This window comes from Erithacus rubecula (genome assembly GCF_903797595.1).
Source record: "Erithacus rubecula genome assembly, chromosome: 22".
NCBI lineage: Eukaryota > Metazoa > Chordata > Aves > Passeriformes > Muscicapidae > Erithacus > Erithacus rubecula.
The window spans coordinates 2,691,900-2,711,908 of record NC_136674.1 but is presented as its reverse complement, the minus strand read 5'-3'; the positions used below and the strand labels follow the sequence as shown (position 1 = coordinate 2,711,908).

Below are 20,009 nucleotides of genomic sequence, written 5' to 3'. Positions count from 1 at the left end.
ATCAAGTTATCCCTGTTCTTTTCTCTTCAATACTCAGCCTGTTTTTCTTCCCATCAAACCCTAAAGCAATTCATGGATGAGCTCAGAAATCAGCCTTCCCCTCCCTAAGAGAATTAATTTAAATTTCTCTCCTTTGACAGACATAATTTTTCACAAAAAAACCCATAGGAACTTAATAAAATTTCAAGTATCCTACTCTCTCAAATCAGTCTGAAATATAACAATATAAATATAAAAATTAAAAATAATATATATAAAATGTATAATATATATAAAAAAATTCACACTGAAGGAAAATTAACCATGTCAGGGATCAGATTCAGGGGTTGGGACAGGGAGCAGGGTCAGCAGTCACATAAATCAAAGCAAAATAAATCTTTATTCAGGAATGCAAGTACAATAAGAGGCTTGGATTATTTGCCTTTAAAACCCCCTCAGGAATGTAGCAAGGAAATGGAAGCCTCACATGGCTCAGAACATTCCTTAAAAATGCAAAACCAACCATAATCCCTCCAACTGCCAAGGTAAAGTGCCAACCTCAGTGTTCCTGAACTCTCTAATTTCAAGTATTATCAACAGAATGTTTATACAGAAACATTAACAACTTCTCTACAATGGATTAGAAACTCTTGTTCCAGAGAAATTCTTGTTCCTTAATAATCCAGAGGAGATTTCATTTACACAGCTAATTTAACATTTCCTTCTTTGTCGAGTTCCACAATCCCCAGTTCCTTCAGGATTTTAATTTTTGAGTCAGTGGCTTTCATATTCATCTGTGAAGGACTCAGGGCTTCTCTGCAAGACAAAAACAATTTAGTAAAACAAGGATCAAACACATCTGGCAGGAAAAAGGATAAAAACAAGCACATGCTGTTTAATCAATTATTTTTGTGAATGCTCTGTAAATCTCAAATTTATTCAGATTGCCATCAACTTTTCTGCACTAATTCAAATCACAGCAGTCATTTGTTAATCTTAGGGTTAAAAAGACAGAATTATTGAGTTTAAAACTCCTTTTTTTTTGTAAAAACACCCAGAGAAGGGTCAGGAGGGGTTGGTGAGGGGAGGACATGATTTAATGTCAGGGATTTTTGAAGTTATAATATGGCAATGAGTGCTCAACCAGCTGGTTTTATTTAATTTTAAAAAGGCTGAAATTCTTTACAGTTTATAAAATTTTTTTAATGAATTGCTCTGAGCCTTACCTGTTGTTCTGTACAATGAAGTGGTTAAATAACTCCTTGTACAAATAGTTCAAGTCTGTTAATTTGACTGTGCTTCTGATCTTCCTGGGCACACTCATAAATGTTTCCTCAGTCAATGGTGTGAACTGGGGTTCTAAAAATTTGGAAACAGAAGATATTTGTTAAAAAAAAAAAAAAAAAGGAAACGGAAAATATTTGTTTCTTCAGAAATTGGGTCAAAGATAGAAATACTTCCATTAGTGTTTAATAATACCCCTAGGTGGGACTAAAGGAAGATTTTCCAGCAAGAGAAAAGAGAGAAAAAACAATCACTGTTGATTTACTAAGTCTGGAGACTCATAAAAAAATCATTTAATTTGAGATCTGATGAGGATTGACAAATTTGATCTGTCAGTGACCAGTTTAAAACAAACCAAAACCAACTGTGAAAATTCCTTTCTATAAGCAGGGATAAATGAATTTAAAAAGAGCCATTTCTATGGTAAGATTAGTGCACCATTTCTTCCAGACCATAAACACAACAAGTTTTCCACTTCAATCCCACTGAAAGCAAGAGAAAAAAAAAAAATCCCAGAAACATGGCAACTATTCCTGGAATGTAACAAAGGGCTCAGGTCCTTCTAGTAAATTCTAAATTCTGCTGGTGCTTGAGAGTGAAAACTGTGAACTTACTGCCTTTCACAGCTTCTCTGAAAACAGTGAGAAGTTTATTTTTTCAGCACTTACCTTCAGCTGAGCTAGGGACTGTAGATTCTAGGCAGGATGGCTAAAAATAAACAATAATGTCAGCATTTGTTAGTGTTTTGCTTAAAAATGGTTTTTTCACACTTGCATTTCTGCATGGAATTTACATTAATTACATTTTACCATTGGATAACCAAGGATCTTGCAGCCACTGAAGTCAACAGCAAAATCTTAGGGTTTAAACACAGTTTAAAAGAAAATTAAGTTTAAAATAAAATTAAGTTTAAAATGAATTCTGTGCAAGTCAGATGAGCCTCTCACTTAAGGAGAACTTAAGGAACTTAATCCCATTTCTGAAAAATTCCATTTATTTGAGAGGTGTCAAATCACAAAATCAGCTGAGCTGCACTTGGGATTAAAAGTTTTTGACATTCCCTGCCCTCATTACCTTTTCCACTGAAAATTCCATTTCTTTCCCAGTTTGCAAGTTTAACTTCAGGGCTGCAGTCAGTTCTTCTTCTGACAGAGGCAAGCTCTGGGAAAATAAAAAAAAAACAAACACAGAGAAGTCTGATCCTTCAGTTCCTGAGGTGATGATATTTACAGAGGGACTCAATGTTTGTGCAGCCCTTTGCTTATGGAAATTTGACAGTAGATTCCTGATTTTCTTCCACTGAAAGCACATTTACAAGCAAAGTATTTCTGAAAAATCAACCATAAACTTCCTCTAGCACCAATACTATAAATTAGTCAAGTAAGATAAATTTTTCTATTAAAAAAAAAAAAAAAGTATTTCACTTAAAGACTATAGTTCTCCAGAAGTTTAATCTATCTTTAGTTTAAGAAATATAAAAAATACAAGAAAATCTTTACCTAAAGCTTTATATATAACTCAAGAAAAGGATTTTCCACTTGGAGAAAATTCAAGTACAGAATTATCCTGGGTAGAATATCCTTGAAACACAGTAAGAAATGATCTAATTTCATTTCTGTGGCATATAACCACTGTTCATTAAATCATGATACAGCCCATTTTGTCTATCAGAAGTTATTAGTAACTTGCCCAGAGCTGTAAACAGAATAAACCCAATCTCTTGTCATCTGAACATTAATTTAAACCACCTCATTTGTAAAGAATCAAAATTAATGCTTCCACCTCTTCAATAATGAAGCAGTGTCTGAAGACCATTAAGAAAATGTTGTTTGTTCCTGAGTTGTTTAACAATTTAAAACATTATCTTAGCAAAACCAGCTTTGGAATAACAGCAGTCCCAGGGTGTTTGTTACAATGGTTTTAACATTAGACACTAAAAATACATTTTCCATTTAATAAAAATACATTTCCATTTTCCATGAAAATGCATTTTCCATTTAAAATCCTTTTAGCCTTTTAAAACTGGTTTCACTTTCTATTTTCTTGAAGGTGTCTGCTTCTAAAAACTGTCAGAAGCATGGATTCCTATGAAATGACCCAAATTATGTCACTGTATTCACACTAAATCTGAACAGCACCCATTTTAACTGCTGGGGACTGGGATTTACAAAAAAAAACAACAAAACAACTCCAATCCTGCCAGCATTCCTTCTGAGAAACTGTCTCCTCATCTCCTAAAATTCTGCACAAACAACAATTTCCAGTGGAACCACCCTGGTGCACAAAGGTTACAAATTGTTGCTCATTCCCAGGGGGTGAAAACAAAGTGATGAAAAATGAAAATTCCACCTCCAGGCCAGTTTGCTGCTGCAGTGCCTGAACTATCCTCATGGTTTTCTCCAGGGCAGCACGGATGGATTGCATGGATTCCTTCTGCTCCAAGGAAATCTCCTCCATCTGGGCACACAGGGATTGGTACCGGGATTTCAGCACTGGGAGTTCCTTCAGGAGAACAGCTGGATTCTCCTGGGGGAGAAGAAGATTGCAGCTGCATGAGATGGGAAAATTCATGAGGTCACATGTTTGGGTTAAAAATTCTAGGTGGTAGAATTGTAATGTGAAATGATCCTTACAGAGAAAAAAAAAGTAATTTAGAAAATCTTTTATGTGATGTTATTTGTTATTATTATTTCTCTCATCTCTCTCAAAATCTGAATTTAGTCACTGAGTGTTGGTGAGTTTATCTTGGTTCTCAGAGCAAGAGTGAGTTTTAGCTCAGATTGGAATCTGTAATCTTGATTTAAGTGTTAACACCACTGATTTCTCAAAGCAGAACATGGGAGAATTTCACTATCCCAGGAAACCAAAAGAGTTTGGTTGGAATTCATATCAGGTCACTTATCTTGATATATGATGCAGGAAATACTTTATAATAATAACAACAAAAAAAGCTTGACAAGTAGATGAAAGAACAGCCACATATATTTCAGTTTTAAAGAAAAATACTCATTTATTACCAACTTCATGCAACAAAATTGAAATTAATGTGAAAATACTACCTCTGCTGCTGTATCATCAGGAAGACTTTTCATTATTTCAAACTCCACTCTGCGTTGAATATAATCCAGATCAGATTCTGCTTTCTGGAACTAAAATATTTAAGGTCAGGCACAGCATATAAACCCCAAAAACTGCAGACAAACCCCAATCTGTGTTTCAGGAAAGCAGCTGCCTCACTTTGAAAAGCTCAGGGACCATAAAAGTTTTCAAATTTATTTTTTTTCAGATATAAAGAGTTCTGTTAGCAAAACTACAACACTCAGTTATTTACACAGAGGAGATTATGAGGAAATTCAGGATCCAAGAGTATCATCAGAGCTTTTATTAATAATCATAGTAGGGATGTGTTCTTTCAGATGGTTTTAATGCCCACAATACATTTTATTATTCCCCAATAAACCAGCCTGACTAACAGCTCCTAAAATTGATGACATAACTTTTCTTTCCTTGGGATAAATAAGCCACCAGAGAATTGTCTAATTGCCTTGTAAAACAGTCTGCTGATAGCATTACTACTTAATTAATTTTAGTCTGCAATTTTAATATCTATTAAAGACTTCCACTTTCAAGAAAGTTTTCCCTGCTCCCAAGCAACTCATTAATTCTTTGACACAATAATTCAGTGATTTTACAGTCACAAAAACATGATGAAATCAAGTTAAAAATTGTTGTGACTTCCTTAACTTGTTTTTATTGAGATTAACCCCAAAGTGACCATTCCAATTTTTTTTTTTAAAGGATCAAAGCAAGGCTGTGTTTGTTATAAATAAAGAAATATCCACAATCTGTGGATTCCAAGGGGATATTTATGTTTTGAACATCAGCTTTGGGATCCACCTTAAGGAATGGCCATGAATGTGGATCTGGAAATTGATCCTGAAGGAACAGGATTTGCTCCAGGACACTCCAATAAAAGCCTCTCTCAGAGGGACTGAAGATGGATGATGCTTCACACACCTCCAGGACATTTTCAAATAATAGCTCAAGAAAAGGAAAATAAATCTACAAAAGGGCTTGAGCATCTATAAATCAAGGGGAAAGCTTTCACCCAGTGCTGCCATAATTCACCATGTGCCCAGAAAAACTCCTTCCCACACCTGCCCCAGAACAAAATCCCAGAATAAAATACTTCTGCACATTTTTAGAGTTCACAAGGGATTTCTTCCCTGAATGCAAAATGGTTTCTGTTCTCCTCCACTAAGAAATATTTGTACTTTTCATTTCCACAGCAGTCAACCCAAAAAGAACAAAAGATATTTTGCTTTTCTCCAGCTCCTCCATTTTGGGGAAATGAACAACAAATATGGGCTGCTTTCAAAATGACCCATAAAATATTTAACAGAGATAATTGAGATTTCCATAAGGAGCTAATAAATATGTTCCTGCTGTGATTGAGGACATTAAAAACTGGATGTGAAGCTAAATTTGGCTAGAATTTTAAGATTTGTCAGGAGATTAACACAGTTCATGATGACTATTTATTTTATAAATATTTATTTCTTGCTGCATTTCAGGAAACATCCACCTGCAAAAATCCCCCCCCCCATTATATTTTAGGCCAGAATCACTTGTAGGATGATCATTTTACAATAAATCACATAGAAAATGAAGGGTTTGGTGTGTAAATTTGCAATTTACTCACAGGTTTAGAAGAAAATGTTAGAAACTGAGGCAAGGGTGAGGCCAGTGCTGAGGGCTCTGCTCTCAGATGCTTTGACAATACTATTGCACTGCTCTCTGTATAGCACAGTAGTGCAATAAAGTCAGAGCACTCGTTAGCAGCAACAATTCTGGGCAACAATCAATCACAAACTCGCCAAAAAAAAAAAGGAAAAAAAAGAAAAAAAATCAACTCAGCCAAAGGTTTCTGTGGATTGTGAAGAGTTGGATAAGGTTAAAGCTCACCAAGTCCTAACAAACACACACAAATTCAATTATCATTATTATTATTACTACTATTATTCATAATCTGCCATTCCACTGAGCATGAGGGGAAAAAAAACTCCAACCACCCAACAAGATGCTCAACAGATCTCCCAGAAATTCAATTTTAAACTATTTGGTGCTTCTTAAACTGGAAATTCCATTTCCAAGTGTATTTACTGCTTGGATTTGCCTCATAACAAGCTGAAATTCCAAACTGCCATCAGACAGATGTTCCCAAACTGCATTACAGGGAATATATTCCAGACTGCAGGGTTTATTTTTTTTACAATTTGCAGGTGCTGAATCACAGTAAAATGTATTTAATTACTCATTTCCCAGCTCTGGGGGTGTCCTTGAGCAGTGGGGAGTGAGAACATCACAGGGAGGGTTTGTGCCATAAATCCCAGTGCAGGTGGGGTTTTTAACAATAATTTCATATTGAGAGCTGGAGAACTCTCAGGGTTTAACAAAACACAAAAAAAAAAAAACCTGGAATGGAGTGGGAGAAGGGGATTTTTATTGTACCTGGGCCACTTCCAGGACACAGAGATGATTAAATTGGTCATTAAATGACCAATGCTCCTCCTTGGCAAGGATGTAGAAGGCAATGAATAAAAAAAAACCCCAAAAAATAGTGGCAATCTTGTTTTACAGCTGTTTTGCAAATCACCTTGGCAGTGATTTTGTACTTGTATAATATTAAAAAGAGCAGAGAATAATGCAGATTGTATTGCTGGCCAATGCCCTTTTAACATTGCACTGCTTTTTGTGCATCATCACCAGTAGTACAACATAAAAAGGGCACTGGACAGACACCACTCAGGGGCAGGGGAGGTGCAGGATCCCAAAAAACAGCAACAGAAAGGAGCTGAACTGCTCTGAACAAAGCACTGACAGCTGTATGGTCTTCTCCATAAATAATCTAACATTGTTATGATGCTCCTGTCACAAATAACCAATGATTACCTGGTTTATTTTATTATTTTCATACCCATTGTTGTCTTTAAGCTCCCACTAATTACTTTCCATGAGAGCAAAAGGAAGCTTTCCATGAAATCCATGTGAAAAGCTCCAGGGAAATGAGAAGTGTTGCTTTATCACACTTCTGTGGAGAGAGCTGATTTCACAGGAAATCCAGGACAGGGAAACAACAAAGCAGAAGGGAAGGCAAGAGACACAAAGCTGTGAGATGTGAGATTATTCTCAATTCCAGAATAAAAGCCTTTGTTAGCTGGAAGGGGGAAAAACACCTCTGTATTCTCATGTCCTAAAATAAGAATCACTTGAAAGCATGACTTTTGAAATAAACCATGAAAAAAAAAAAAATTAAACATCTAACCCAATTATCTTTAAACATATTTCTAAATTAAACTAGGCTTGGAAAAAATGCAGAATACTAGATAGGGGGAGATCAAGCTTATACTATGGAGGGAAATGGAAAAAAGATTATTTGAAGGAAGATGAAGGTTTGAGGGATGGAACTTGGCAGGTTGGACTCCCCAGTGTCTCTCCAACGTGAGGAAACACAGCACAGCTCTTTTTGGAGAGGAGAAATTTTGCCTTTTTTTCACTTTTCCAGGAGTGGGGCTGGCAGAGAGGCGATCATTCCATAGGGGGACAGCCCCGCCGTGCTTCAGGGGCTGCCTCAGAGCACCGGAGAGGAGAGAAAAACTGGAAAAACTGCGGGAATTTGAGAATTTGGGGCTAGGGAAGAGAGAGCCAAGGGGCCATCGCCCTGCTCCCCCCGCTCCCCCCGCCAATGGTACAGCCCAGCCCGCCTCTCCCCCCTCCCCGCGGCCAAAATGGTCCAGTCCAGGTGAGCGCTCCACCCTCACCCCCCCCTCTGGGAAAAAAAAATGGACTAGTCCAGGAGCTCCACTCTGCCCCCCCTCCCGCCGCGAGGACATGGAGCGGCCCGGCCCGGCCGCGTCCCCCCGCAAGGCGGGCAATGAGCGCGCCCACCCCCACCGCCCCCCCCAGGTGCGCGGGAAATGGCCGCGCCCTGCCCCGCGCGAGGGGTGAATGGAGCGGCGCAAGCCCCGCCCCGCGAGGGGGGGCGGAATGGATCGGCCCGGCCGAACCCGCCTGACCCGGACGCGGCCGGCGGGCGCCCCGTCGAGGGCGGCGCGGGCCGCGCTCAGGGCCCGGATGGGGAACGCGGGCGCGGCTGAGCGGCCGCTCTTCCGTCGCGCCGCGCCCGCTTCTCCCTCCCTTCCTCCCTCCCTTCCGCGACGGCTCCGCGCCCTCCCGAGGCGTCGCCGCCGCCGGCCCCGCGGCGCGGCCGCCCCTCAGCGCGGCCGCCGCCCGCCCTCACCAGGGTCTCGAGCTTGGTAACCGCCGTCTCCATGTTGAATAGTTGACATTCCTCAGGCGGCGGCGGGGAGATCCCCACCCCCCGCGCCGCGGCACGGGAGAGTCGGCGGCGCCCATTGGCCAGCTGTCACTCGCCGCGCGCCTCCCATTGGCTGGCGGGGCGCGGGGCGCGCTCGCCATTGGCCGGCGGAGAATGTAAACCCGCTCCGAGGTACGGCCGAGCCCATTGGCCCGGAGTGAGCTCCGGCCGTGATTGGCCGGGGCGGGGCGCGCGCCGCTGGCGGGAAGCGGCGCGGGCCCGTCCGCTGCAGCCCTGAGGGGGCGCGGGGGCGCCGTTCGTCCTCCCCGCTCCTCTCCCGGTTGCGCCGGGAGCCCCGGCGGGGCCGCTCCTCGCCCGCTTCACCCCGCCGGCCTTCCCCAGCCGAGCGCTGCCCGCAGCCCATTGGCGGCACCGAGCCCGCTCGTCCAATGGCGGCGCCGTTCGCCTCAGCGCGGCCGGGACGGGGCGGGGCAGGCTCCCGCCCTTCTCCCGCCTCGGCGCGGAGACCAATCAGCGCGCGGCTTACATCCTCCGCGTGGGGGTCCGGGCAGAGAGCGGCGCTGCCATTGGCTGGGCGCGGCGCGGGGAGCGGTTTGAATCGGCGGCGGCGGCGGGCGCGGAGCGCGGCCGGGGGAGCGGGGCGGCGCCGGGACCCCGCACAGGTGTGTGCGGGTCTGTGTGTGTGTTTGTATGTGTTTGTGTGTGTTTGTATGTGTGAGAGAGAGGAGACCCCGCTCTCGGTGCAGGGTCCCGTGTGAGCGGGGCTGGGGTGTCACCCGTCACCGCTCAGGGACCCGCCCCGGTCGCCCCGGCATCCTTCCGTGGCCTCTTCGTGTCTTTTGTCACCGTTGTCCCCAAATTCAGTACTTGCCACGTCCGGATAACGAAAAACTGAACATCCGCTTTTATCTATTGTCTTTACTTATTAATAGTTGTAACGTTTCTGTTTAGTTTATAACATTTCTAATTACTTTCTTGATTATTTGTTTGTAATATTATTTATAATATTTTTTCATGTGTATTCATTTAATTAGTTTCTAATTTTATTACATTATTATTGCTATTTATTAATGCTGTCTATCTAGTGTATAAATAGAAAAGGGGGAGGTAGCCAGTATAAAATGGTATTTTCTGTCACTGGTCCATGATAATTCCTCCAAGCAGCCGTGAGTAACCTCTGACTGAATTTCTGAGGTGCAGCCTGACTTATTCAGCTCTGTCCCAATGTATAATTTGGTTTTTCTCTCTACATCCATTTTGAATGTGTCTCTTTCAGCAGGAATGGGAAGGCGTAAGAAATGCAAACGAAAAAGAAGAGCCCGAGCAAGATTTCAACAGGAAAAAAAGAGCAATGCTGCATCCCCCAAGGGCTCACTTTGTCCCTCTCCACGGTAAGAGGCTCAGCTTGAATTTTGCCTTCTCATCCCATCCCTGGGTTTGCTGTTTGCTCCCAATGGCTCATGGTAAAAAGGGAAATATTTATGCCAAGTGGCACTTCATGATATCTTTTGGTGTTATTCAGTGGAAGGTTGGATATGATGACCTTGGAGATCTTTTCCAACCTTAATATTTCTATGCTGAATAACCAGGAAAAGCAATTTGGATAAAAAAGGTACTTCCAATAGCATTTCCCTCCCATCATTTATTGAAATGTATCTTGGCCTTTCCAGGTTTCTGTGATCATATTTTCTCTGTTGGTACCTGCTTGTAATTTCCACATCATTGGTCCCAGTTAACTTTTTTAAAGGCTGAGATGATAAATAAAATTCTGGCCTCATTCTGAAACGTTCTGTTGCAGGTCACCAGCTCATCTCCCTCTGAACACATCACCAGTCCCAAGGGGCTCCCACTGGCCTTTAGCCTTGCCCAGTGTAAAAAGTGTGGTCAAACCCTTGGCAACAGCAGCATCATTCCTGTATTGGTGGTGCCAGAGCAGGGTTGCACAGGTATATCCTTTCTTTGGTAATAGATTTTTCTGTTTTAAACAGGGATTAACTCTGTTTACTGAGTGGGAAATATTTCATTGTACCTATTTCTTCTGTTCTGTCAGTACTACTCCTAAAAATCAGATTGATCTGTGGAAATATCTGAAGAAAACCAACACACAAAATCTGCTTTCTTTTTATGCTTAGAGCTTTCAGGTGGTTAAAGACACAGTATTTCCATCACAAGTCTACTTAAAGGAACTTGATATGTTCAAGGAGAAGCTGGAGAAGTTGGAAAGTGAATTTTCCAAGTTACAAGAAGCACTCCAGGTCAGTCTCAGTCTGAAACATCTACCTGTGTGAGAATTAGGAACTGTGGTAGTGCAGATCCCCTGAGATCTGAACAGCTCCTGCAATCACAGAGCTGCTGCTACCTCACAGCAGAGGGACCTGTTTGTATCTTTGTAGCTCAGCCTTAGCCAGCACCTTTCTTCTCTGAAATCCCACCTACATTTGCCAGTGGATTTAATGTTCTCTTTATTTATTTATGTCTTTTCCAGATGAACGGAGTGGCAGCTTTGTCTGCAGAAAGTTCTCTGTGCCAAAGGTGTCACAAGCCAGTCCTGGCTGCTCCTGTGGGGACACAGATGGATCCTGCAGCATCAGCATCCCTGCCTGTGTCCATCCCTCCTCCTCCTCTTCCTCCTCCTCCCCCACCACTGCCTCCACCAAAACTGCCTCCAGCACCTCTGCTCCTCCAAAGGGGCACAGCCTCTAAACTGGTAGGGAATAACAAAGTTCTTCTATTTTTTATTTTATGCCTGAGTTCCTTTTGGGCCTGGATTCATCAGCACATCACTCTCTGTGAGTGCTCAGTCCCTTTCGCTTCCTAATTTCACTTCCAAACCCCTTTGCTTTCAGGCACCACCAGTGAAAAAGGATGTGTCCATGCACATCACCCTCAAGGACCTCCTGAATGTTAAACTGAAGAAGACAAACTGCACCCTGAGTATGGAGAAGGTAAACTGGAGAATGAATAGGTGGTAGTGAATCAGTTTTCTGTTGGTTTTTTTTGTTGTTGTTGTTGTTGTTGGTTTTTTTTTTCCAAAACACCCAGTGATCAGTTTCAAGTGACCATTCAAATTCTGCACGTGGGCTTTGGAAGGGAAGAAATAAAGTGACAAACTCCAATCTCAACTGACACCCAGGACAGCTCTAATTTTACATGGAGCTTTCATGTGTGTCATCAGTAGATTTTTAGACTTCCTTTTGCCCAGCTGCAACTTTGTTTGCAGATAAAAAAACCCTTGTTTAGGTTTTTTTGTTGTTTTTTTCCTAAACCTATTTTTATCCAAGGCACATTCAAATCTCAATAATTTTAAAAAAGCATAAAAGCCATAAACCACAAAAATCTTTCAGAGTACAAATATTAAATGGATTTCAAGGTAGTGAGACCTTCAGAAGTTTTATTTGGGGTAACATTTCTTTCTTTGCTGTAGGAACAATCACCAGTGAAGCCACGCAGGGCATTAATCACAGTCACAGATCTACAGAGTGTTAGTCTGAGACCTAAATCCAAACCATCAGCTCATGCTACAAAATCTTTAATGTAAGATGCTTTCTTCCTTGTCTAGATATTAGATTTTTCTGTTTTAAGCAGTGATTAATGCTTTTGACTGAGTGGCAAACATTTCATTCTACCAATTTCTTTTGTTCTCTTAGTACCTCCCCCAAAAATCAGATTGATCTTTGGAAACATCTGAAGAAAGTCGATATACAAAGGTCTGTTCCTTTCTATTCTCTTGATTATGTTTTTTCAGTCTAGAAAAAATAAAGAACCAATCAAACTAATCACAATTGTTCTTTCAGAAGTCCTGGTGGCACTCCTCTAAACAGTAAAGAAAACACTGAATGTGGCTCTGGGCTGACACCAATAATGACACGGGCACTGCGGCGCAAATTTCAGGCAAGTCACTCTGTCCCTCTCCTTGGAATCATAAGGTGGCTTTAAAATCCACAGAATTCCCTACTGATTGAAGGATACTGCAGAATGAATGTGCCATGGCAGGTTATTTGACAATCCCAGGAGGAAAAATTGCTTTTTTGGTGGCCACTCAGGTGCCTCAATGCAACTTTGGAAGTCATAATTCCACTTTGCAGAAGAACAAAACGTGATGGTTAACAGCACCTTTTAATTTACTGGTTTGTTGTGTCTGTTTGAAGGTGTCAGCTAAGAATTGCACTGTTTTATCTCTGATAAAGAGTTCAGATATCCAAGTTCTGACCCTTCCCTTCTTTTGACAGATGGCTCACCCCAAGAGTCCCTCGCCTGCACGGCTGAGTGCTGCAAACAGCTTTGATGAAAAGTGAAAAGGAAAGTAGGTTTATGGAACAAAGTATTTTCCATTTGTGGTCTGGAAGCCACTTGAATCCCATTTTTATCACACTCAGGCACATGTATTTGTAAGTGAATGTAGTGCACAGGAAAATAGGGCATTATGAAACCCTGTAAAGCAGATTGTGCTTTTTATTTCTATCTAATGTCTCTCCATTTGGTTGCATCTTCATTCATAAAGGAAAAAAAAAATAGGAAATTTCCCAAGTCTTGACACCTGAATGCTGCTGAAGCAGGGACTATTATAATCCCAGCACTGGTGCTGCTTGTCATACAAATATGTGTGTGTTTGCTGAAATTCAGTATTTTTATATCTTTTATATCATTAACAAAAAAATATCTTGATGGTATTTACACAGCTTCAAAGAAAAGCAACAGTTTAATGAACTAATGTTATTGAAGTGGAAAGCTGCAAGCTTCAACAAACAGTTCAATCTGGGGCTACAAATGTATGAGCCCCTTGCACTGTGTATCACTGTATTATAAATGGATATGGATTTGTTTGGTTTTTGTTTCAATTAATCAAACAACAATGTTAAATTTAGCAGCGTTTTATTAATAATAGCAGAAATTGTATATAAATGAATACAATCAAAATATATTAGTTACATGTATTTAAGTAAATACAAAATTTGGCAGTGAGTAATTTAGTATAATTGAGGTTTGGTTTGAATAAAGCATAAGCAAAAACCACTGGGGGTATGGGCAGGGCCCTTCCTCCCACACTGTACCAAATCAGGCAAGCAAAAATCTCACTTATATACTGTTTGCTAATACATATCAATACAAACACTCTTTGACCTTGCAACTAGCACAAGAACATTAAGCTTAGGCTTATATAATTAAGCCTATGTTCCCATAACAAGTCTTGTCCAAGTGTCCAATGCCTGGACATCATCCCAATTTGGCCCAATTCAAGGTTGAAAAGTTTTATTCCTAGATGCTGTTCTTAGACCTATACCCTTAGTATACTCCAAACATCTGGAGGATGATCCCATCTGCTTTGTTTAACCATTTCCTTTACCCTTTTTGCTTTATAACAATCAAATACAATGTTTCTATCGATTATAAAGCAACAATTTAATTAGCAAGAATTACATCTACAGCACACTCCCGCATTCGGGGGCGATGGGGACGGATCTGCCCGCGGTGCTCGCTGCGCTGTCACACCCGGCACGGTCCGTGGCTCCCGGTGCTCGCTGCGCTGTCACACCCGGCACGGTCCATGGTTCCCGGTGCTCGGTGCGCTGTCACACCCGGCACGGTCCGTGGTTCCCGGTGTTCGCTGCGCTGTCACACCCGGCACGGTCCGTGGTTCCCGGTGCTCGCTGCGCTGTCACACCCGGCACGGTCCATGGTTCCCGGTGCTCGGTGCGCTGTCACACCCGGCACGGTCCGTGTTTCCCGGTGCTCGGTGCGCTGTCACACCCGGCACGGTGCGTGGTTCCCGGTGCTGGCTGCGCTGTCACACCCGGCACGGTGCGTGGTTCCCGGTGTTCGCTGCGCTGTCACACCCGGCACGGTCCGTGTTTCCCGGTGCTGGCTGCGCTGTCACACCCGGCACGGTCCGTGTTTCCCGGTGCTGGCTGCGCTGTCACACCCGGCACGGTCCGTGGTTCCCGGTGCTCGGTGCGCTGTCACACCCGGCACGGTCCGTGTTTCCCGGTGCTCGGTGCGCTGTCACACCCGGCACGGTCCATGGTTCCCGGTGTTCGCTGCGCTGTCACACCCGGCACGGTCCGTGGTTCCCGGTGCTGGCTGCGCTGTCACACCCGGCACGGTCCGTGTTTCCCGGTGCTCGGTGCGCTGTCACACCCGGCACGGTGCGTGGTTCCCGGTGCTGGCTGCGCTGTCACACCCGGCACGGTCCGTGGTTCCCGGTGCTCGCTGCGCTGTCACACCCGGCACGGTCCCGCCCGCTGCCCGTGCCCGTGTCCGCGCCCTCCGGGGCGGGGCCGCTCATGCGCGGGGCCCGGGCCGGGGCTCCGCCGCTTCCGGCCGGGAGCGGGGCCGGGAGCGCGGCGGGGCGATGCCGCTGCCCGGGGCCGGGCCGCCCGGGGCCATGGGCACGGCCGTGGGGCCCATGAGCCTGCGGGAGCTGCTGCTGGCGGCCGAGGCGGGCGGCGCGGCGGGCGGCGAGGAGGAGGTGTGCGTGGTGGGCATCTTCGGTAAAACCGCGCTGCAGCTCTGCTCCGAGAAGGAGGCCCTGGTGAGCACCGTGTGCGACCGGCAGGTGTTCCCGCTGTTCCCGGAGGAGGATCCCGAGCTGGAGGACGGCGCCGCGGGGCAGGATGGAGACCCGGCCACGAAGGATTACAACCAGCTGCAGGCGTACTACAGCCAGGAGAGCCGCGTGCTGTACCTGGTGCTCACCTCCATCTGCGACACGCCGCAGCTGCTGCGCGCCTGCGGGGACCTGGCGGCGGCCGAGAACAGGGAGGCCGGGCCCGGCCACCCCTCCGGAGGCCCGGCCCCGCTGCCCCACGCCGAGGCGCACGAGTTCTGGAAGCACCAGGAGAAGCTGCACTGCCTGAGCCTCCTCTACCTCTTCTCCGTGTGCCACATCCTGCTGCTGGTGCATCCCACCTGCTCCTTCGACATCACCTACGACCGCGTGTTCAGGGCTCTGGACGGGCTGCGGCAGAAGGTGCTGCCCTCGCTGAAGGCTGCCATCAAGGACTGCCCGGTGGGCAAGGAGTGGAAGCTCAACTGCAGGCCATGCCCTCCACGCCTCCTCTTCCTCTTCCAGCTCAACGGGGCTCTGAAGGTGGATCCGCTGCCAAGCAGGGGCCAGGACCCCTGTGGTCACCTGGAAAAGCCGCCTCCCAAGAAGCATTCCCCCAAGAGGAGGCTGCAGCACGCTCTGGAGGATCAGATCTACCGCATCTTCCGCAAGAGCCGCGTGCTGACCAACCAGAGCATCAACTGCCTGTTCACCGTGCCCGCCAACCAGGCCTTCGTGTACATCGTGGCTGGCGGGCCCCAGGACGGAGACGATCCCGTGGCCATGCTTCTGGACCAGCTCAGGAGCAACTGCACCATGAGGGAGACTGACTCTCTGCTGGCTCCCACGCTGTCGGGACCCAGGAGGTACCAGATGATGAGGCACGGCCGGCAGCAGCTCTCCTTCCACGCGGAGAGCAGCAGCTCCAGCTCCAGCTCCTCTGGGCAGCTCGTGGACTGCACCCTCAAGGAGTTCTTGTGGCAGCACGTGGAGCTGGTGCTCAGCAAGAAGGGCTTTGAAGACAGCGTGGGGAGGAACCCTCAGCCCTCTCACTTTGAGCTCCCGACCTACCAGAAGTGGGTGGCTGCAGCTCTCAAACTCTACGAAGTGACCATCGAAGGCAAAGACGATGACCCGACCTGTGGCGAGCTGAGCTCAAAAATCATGAGCAGCATCAAAGTTTTGGAAGGCTACCTAGACATAGACACCAAGTTCTCTGAAAACCGTTGCCAGAAGGCTCTGCCCATGGCCCACAGCGCCTACCAGTCCAACCTGCCCCACAATTACACCATGACAGTGCACAAGAACCAGCTGGCCCAGGCCCTGCGTGTGTACAGCCAGCACGCCCGGGGCCCAGCCTTCCACAAATACGCCATGCAGCTCAACGAGGACTGCTACAAGTTCTGGAGCAACGGGCACCAGCTCTGCGAGGAGAGGAGCTTGACTGACCAGCACTGCGTGCACAAGTTCCATCTGCTCCCCAAAGCAGGTAGAGATGCTCACTTGGTACTTTGGTTTCATGGTTTGGTTTTGTATCTGCTTTAAAATGTCTTAGGCTGATAGCATCGACTCTGGAATGTTGTGGAAGATGAAAGTTTGCAGCTTTAAAATGTCGTGGTCGAGGACTGGATGTGGCACTCAGTGCTCTGCTCTAATTGACAGGGTGGTCACCAGGCAAAGGTTGGATGATCTCAGAGGTCTTTTCCACCCCAAATGATTCTGTGATCATCTCTGCAGTGGGGTCACAGCAGAGCTGCTGTGCAGGTTTCCTTTATGATGAGTTATGCTTAGGAGCCAGTCCATTGTTAGTAGTAACTCTGATTTTCTGCTTTTAGTAGTAACTCTGATTCTATCTTATTAATTAAAAGCAATTACACTGAGTCCTTCTAACAAGAGAAATGCAAGAACAAAGTTCTTTAAAAAGCATAAGCATCCCCCTTTGTTTTGAATAACCAGGTTGATCAGGGAGTCAAAACTGACTTCTGCACTTTTATTGCAGGCAGAAGAACTTTGAGCCTTCAGGAAGAGGTTGTAAAAACAAATAGGAATAGGTTTAGTGGTATAATCTCCATTGGAACTTTGTGTTACTAAAAGGGGGAAAGGGAGGGGTTACTTGACAAACTGGTGGCAAATAATTTTCTATATGTGTATAGCAGGGAAGGAGCAATGGATGAAGGGAATAAAGAAAGTTTTACATGGTGAGCAGTTTACCCAAAGTTTGATTGATTTTGCTTTTAGGGGAAAAGCCAGAAGCAGACAGAAATCCTCCAATTCTGTACCACAACAGCCGGGCTCGTTCCACTGGTGCCTGTAACTGTGGAAGGAAGCAAGCTCCTCGGGAGGACCCCTTTGATATCAAAGCAGCTAATTATGACTTTTACCAGGTAACTGTTAGGTCTGTTGGTGCTTCAAGCAGTGGTTTTGTTTCGTCTGCAGAATCTGTATTCCAAAGTGACCACAAGTTTCTTCTTAACCTTATCAACTTTTTACTTGGGGGAAGCATTTCTGGGAGCAGAAATGGGCTGGCCAGGATGGGCAGTTCCACTCTTTAGCAGTGCACACACAGAGGAGCACCTATTTATGCACCTGTTTATGCTTTTGAATGTGTTGGTTTGTGTGAATTTAAATAATCAGGTGTGTGGGCCGTGCTCCCATCGCTGCTTTGGTTCTCACGTGGTGCAAACCTCTTGAATCTTAATTGAAGCTGCTGAATGTTGTGGCTCTGAGGGAGCTCAGGGTGGATACTAAACCACATTTTCTTTCTCACAGATGCTGGAAGAGAAGTGCTGTGGGAAACTGGAGCACATCAACTTCCCCATATTTCAGCCAAGCACACCTGACCCAGCACCTGCTCGGGACGAGTCCTCGCCCGCCCCTCCGGAAGGAGAGATCGAGAAACTCAAAGAGAAAGAACCTCAGACTCAGGGAGAGAGCACAGGCCTGAGCTTAGCCCTGAGCCTGGGCCAGTCCACGGGCAGCCTGGGCACTTACCCAGCCGATGGCCAGGGTGGAGGGGACAATGCAGAAAGCCACGGGCAGAGTGGGGACTCCAAGAGCGAGAAGAGGCCGAGCCTGGTGGATCGCCAGGCCTCCACTGTCGAGTACCTCCCCGGGATGCTCCATTCCAATTGCCCCAAAGGCCTCCTGCCCAAATTCTCCAGTTGGTCACTGGTCAAGCTGGGGCCTGCTAAGGCTTATAACTTCCACACAGGCTTAGATCAACAGGGTTTTATCCCGGGGACAAACTATTTAATGCCTTGGGACATTGTCATAAGGACGAGAACTGAAGATGAAGGAGACTTGGACACCAATTCCTGGCCTGCCCCCAACAAGGCAGTTCCTGGGAAAAGGAGCGCGGTGGTGATGGGACGAAGCCGGCGGAGGGACGACATCGCTCGAGCTTTCGTGGGTTTTGAGTATGAAGATGCACGTGGCAGGAGGTTCATGTGCTCAGGGCCTGACAAGGTGATGAAGGTGATGGGAGGGGGCCCGAAGGAGTCTGCCCTGAAAGCCCTCAATTCCGACATGCCCCTCTACATCCTGTCCTCCACGCAGGGCCGCGGCCTCAAGCCGCACTACGCCCAGCTCATGAGGCTCTTCGTGGTGGTTCCTGATGCTCCTCTGCACATCACCCTGACCCCGCAGGTAGGAATGGCAGCAGGGAATCTGGGAACAGCAGAGGCAGGGGTGGCTGTGGAAACATGAATTAACAAAAGGGTGTTAAGAAACTCCAACTCAAACCAATTTCAGCCAAGACAGTCCCTATCAAAAGTATCTGTTACATAAGCGTTTGGGATTTCTTAAACGTCAACCTGCCAAATTTTTACTTTGTATACAAAGTAAGTTTACAAAAATACTTTTTTCAAGGATGAGCTATTGGCATTCCCCGCTATAATAATGGCTTTTATGAAAAAAAGCAGTAACTCCTTAAGAATGACTTTGTCATTTTAAATGTCATGGAGAAAAGCACTGACTCATTGCTCAATTACTCTTGGTTACCACTTGAATTTAGGAGGTGGAAAAAATACTGGTTTTCTTAATTGGAGAATTCTTCACCATTTCTTCCAATACACATTTGAAAAAACTCTGTTTGCATTTTATTACTCTTTAAAATAGTAATGTTTGATTACCTACCCATGCTTTCTTTTAGGTTCAGCCAGGACCAGCACCCTGTCCTATATTTTACCCTGAGAAGCAGGAAATCACCCTTCCCTCTGATGGACTCTGGGTGCTGAGGTTTCCCTATGCCTACGTGACAGAACGGGGGCCCTGCTTCCCTCCCAAAGAAAGCCAACAGTTAATGAGCTACAAAGTTCTCCGAGGAATACTGAAAGCAGTTACACAGTAAGAATGGTTTTGGGTGGATCTCTTTTAGTTGAAGGCTGTCTTCAATCCAGTTCATGGGTTTTTGGTTACCCAACAGTTGTCACTGCAATTGTGTGAAGCTCCCCCCCACTGTATTTCGCTGGAATGCGGAAATCTTTATTTCAGATTGGAAATAAAGTTGATATCAAAGCAGGAAAAGGGATCTGAGACATGTAAATTTTCCATTTATTAAGTTTTCCTATGTAAAAAATAAAAGCTGGTTTTCATAAAGTGCTGATCCTGTATTATTAGATGTTTTGATGACAGTGCTTTTCCTCATCCTCTTTTTACATACCTATTTAGGAATATTCAAAAATTAGTGCTGTCCAAAATGAAGAGTTTACTTTGTCATATTGAGGCAATGATGAGCAAAATATTTTCTTTTACTGAACAAGCTATTTGTATGTAAATGATGCTTTTAATGTGGTGATGGGAGAAACCATTTTGTCATTAAAAAAAAGAGATATTGCAGTTCTGTTGTGTATTAACAGCAAAGGC

General features: G+C 45.2%; 3 protein-coding genes across 4 annotated transcripts; 2 read left to right on the top strand and 1 right to left on the bottom strand.

The window, feature by feature from the left end:
- Nucleotides 1-358: 358 nt before the first annotated feature.
- SKA2 (spindle and kinetochore associated complex subunit 2) lies at nucleotides 359-8,707 on the bottom strand. Its single transcript, XM_079324877.1, has 7 exons — nucleotides 8,564-8,707; nucleotides 4,323-4,412; nucleotides 3,613-3,789; nucleotides 2,338-2,424; nucleotides 1,932-1,971; nucleotides 1,206-1,338; nucleotides 359-795 (listed from the first exon to the last, which is right to left on the bottom strand). The coding sequence occupies exons 1-7, from the start codon at nucleotides 8,594-8,596 to the stop codon at nucleotides 678-680; spliced, it is 678 nt and encodes a 225-aa protein (XP_079181003.1). The 5' UTR covers nucleotides 8,597-8,707; the 3' UTR covers nucleotides 359-677.
- Nucleotides 8,657-13,455, top strand: PRR11 (proline rich 11). Of its 2 annotated transcripts, none has more exons than XM_079324873.1 (10): nucleotides 8,657-8,773; nucleotides 9,882-9,993; nucleotides 10,401-10,548; nucleotides 10,735-10,857; nucleotides 11,088-11,309; nucleotides 11,449-11,547; nucleotides 12,027-12,136; nucleotides 12,250-12,309; nucleotides 12,397-12,493; nucleotides 12,832-13,455. In XM_079324873.1, the coding sequence occupies exons 2-10, from the start codon at nucleotides 9,884-9,886 to the stop codon at nucleotides 12,895-12,897; spliced, it is 1,035 nt and encodes a 344-aa protein (XP_079180999.1). In that variant the 5' UTR covers nucleotides 8,657-8,773; nucleotides 9,882-9,883; the 3' UTR covers nucleotides 12,898-13,455. The 2 variants fall into 2 exon arrangements, with proteins under 2 accessions (XP_079180999.1, XP_079180998.1); XM_079324872.1 differs by lacking the exon at nucleotides 8,657-8,773 and adding an exon at nucleotides 8,790-9,264.
- A 1,438-nt stretch (nucleotides 13,456-14,893) lies between these two features.
- Nucleotides 14,894-19,742, top strand: SMG8 (SMG8 nonsense mediated mRNA decay factor). Its single transcript, XM_079324707.1, has 4 exons — nucleotides 14,894-16,635; nucleotides 17,385-17,530; nucleotides 17,916-18,791; nucleotides 19,297-19,742. Exons 1-4 carry the CDS (start codon nucleotides 14,952-14,954, stop codon nucleotides 19,492-19,494), a joined length of 2,904 nt encoding a protein of 967 aa, XP_079180833.1. The 5' UTR covers nucleotides 14,894-14,951; the 3' UTR covers nucleotides 19,495-19,742.
- Nucleotides 19,743-20,009: the final 267 nt, after the last annotated feature.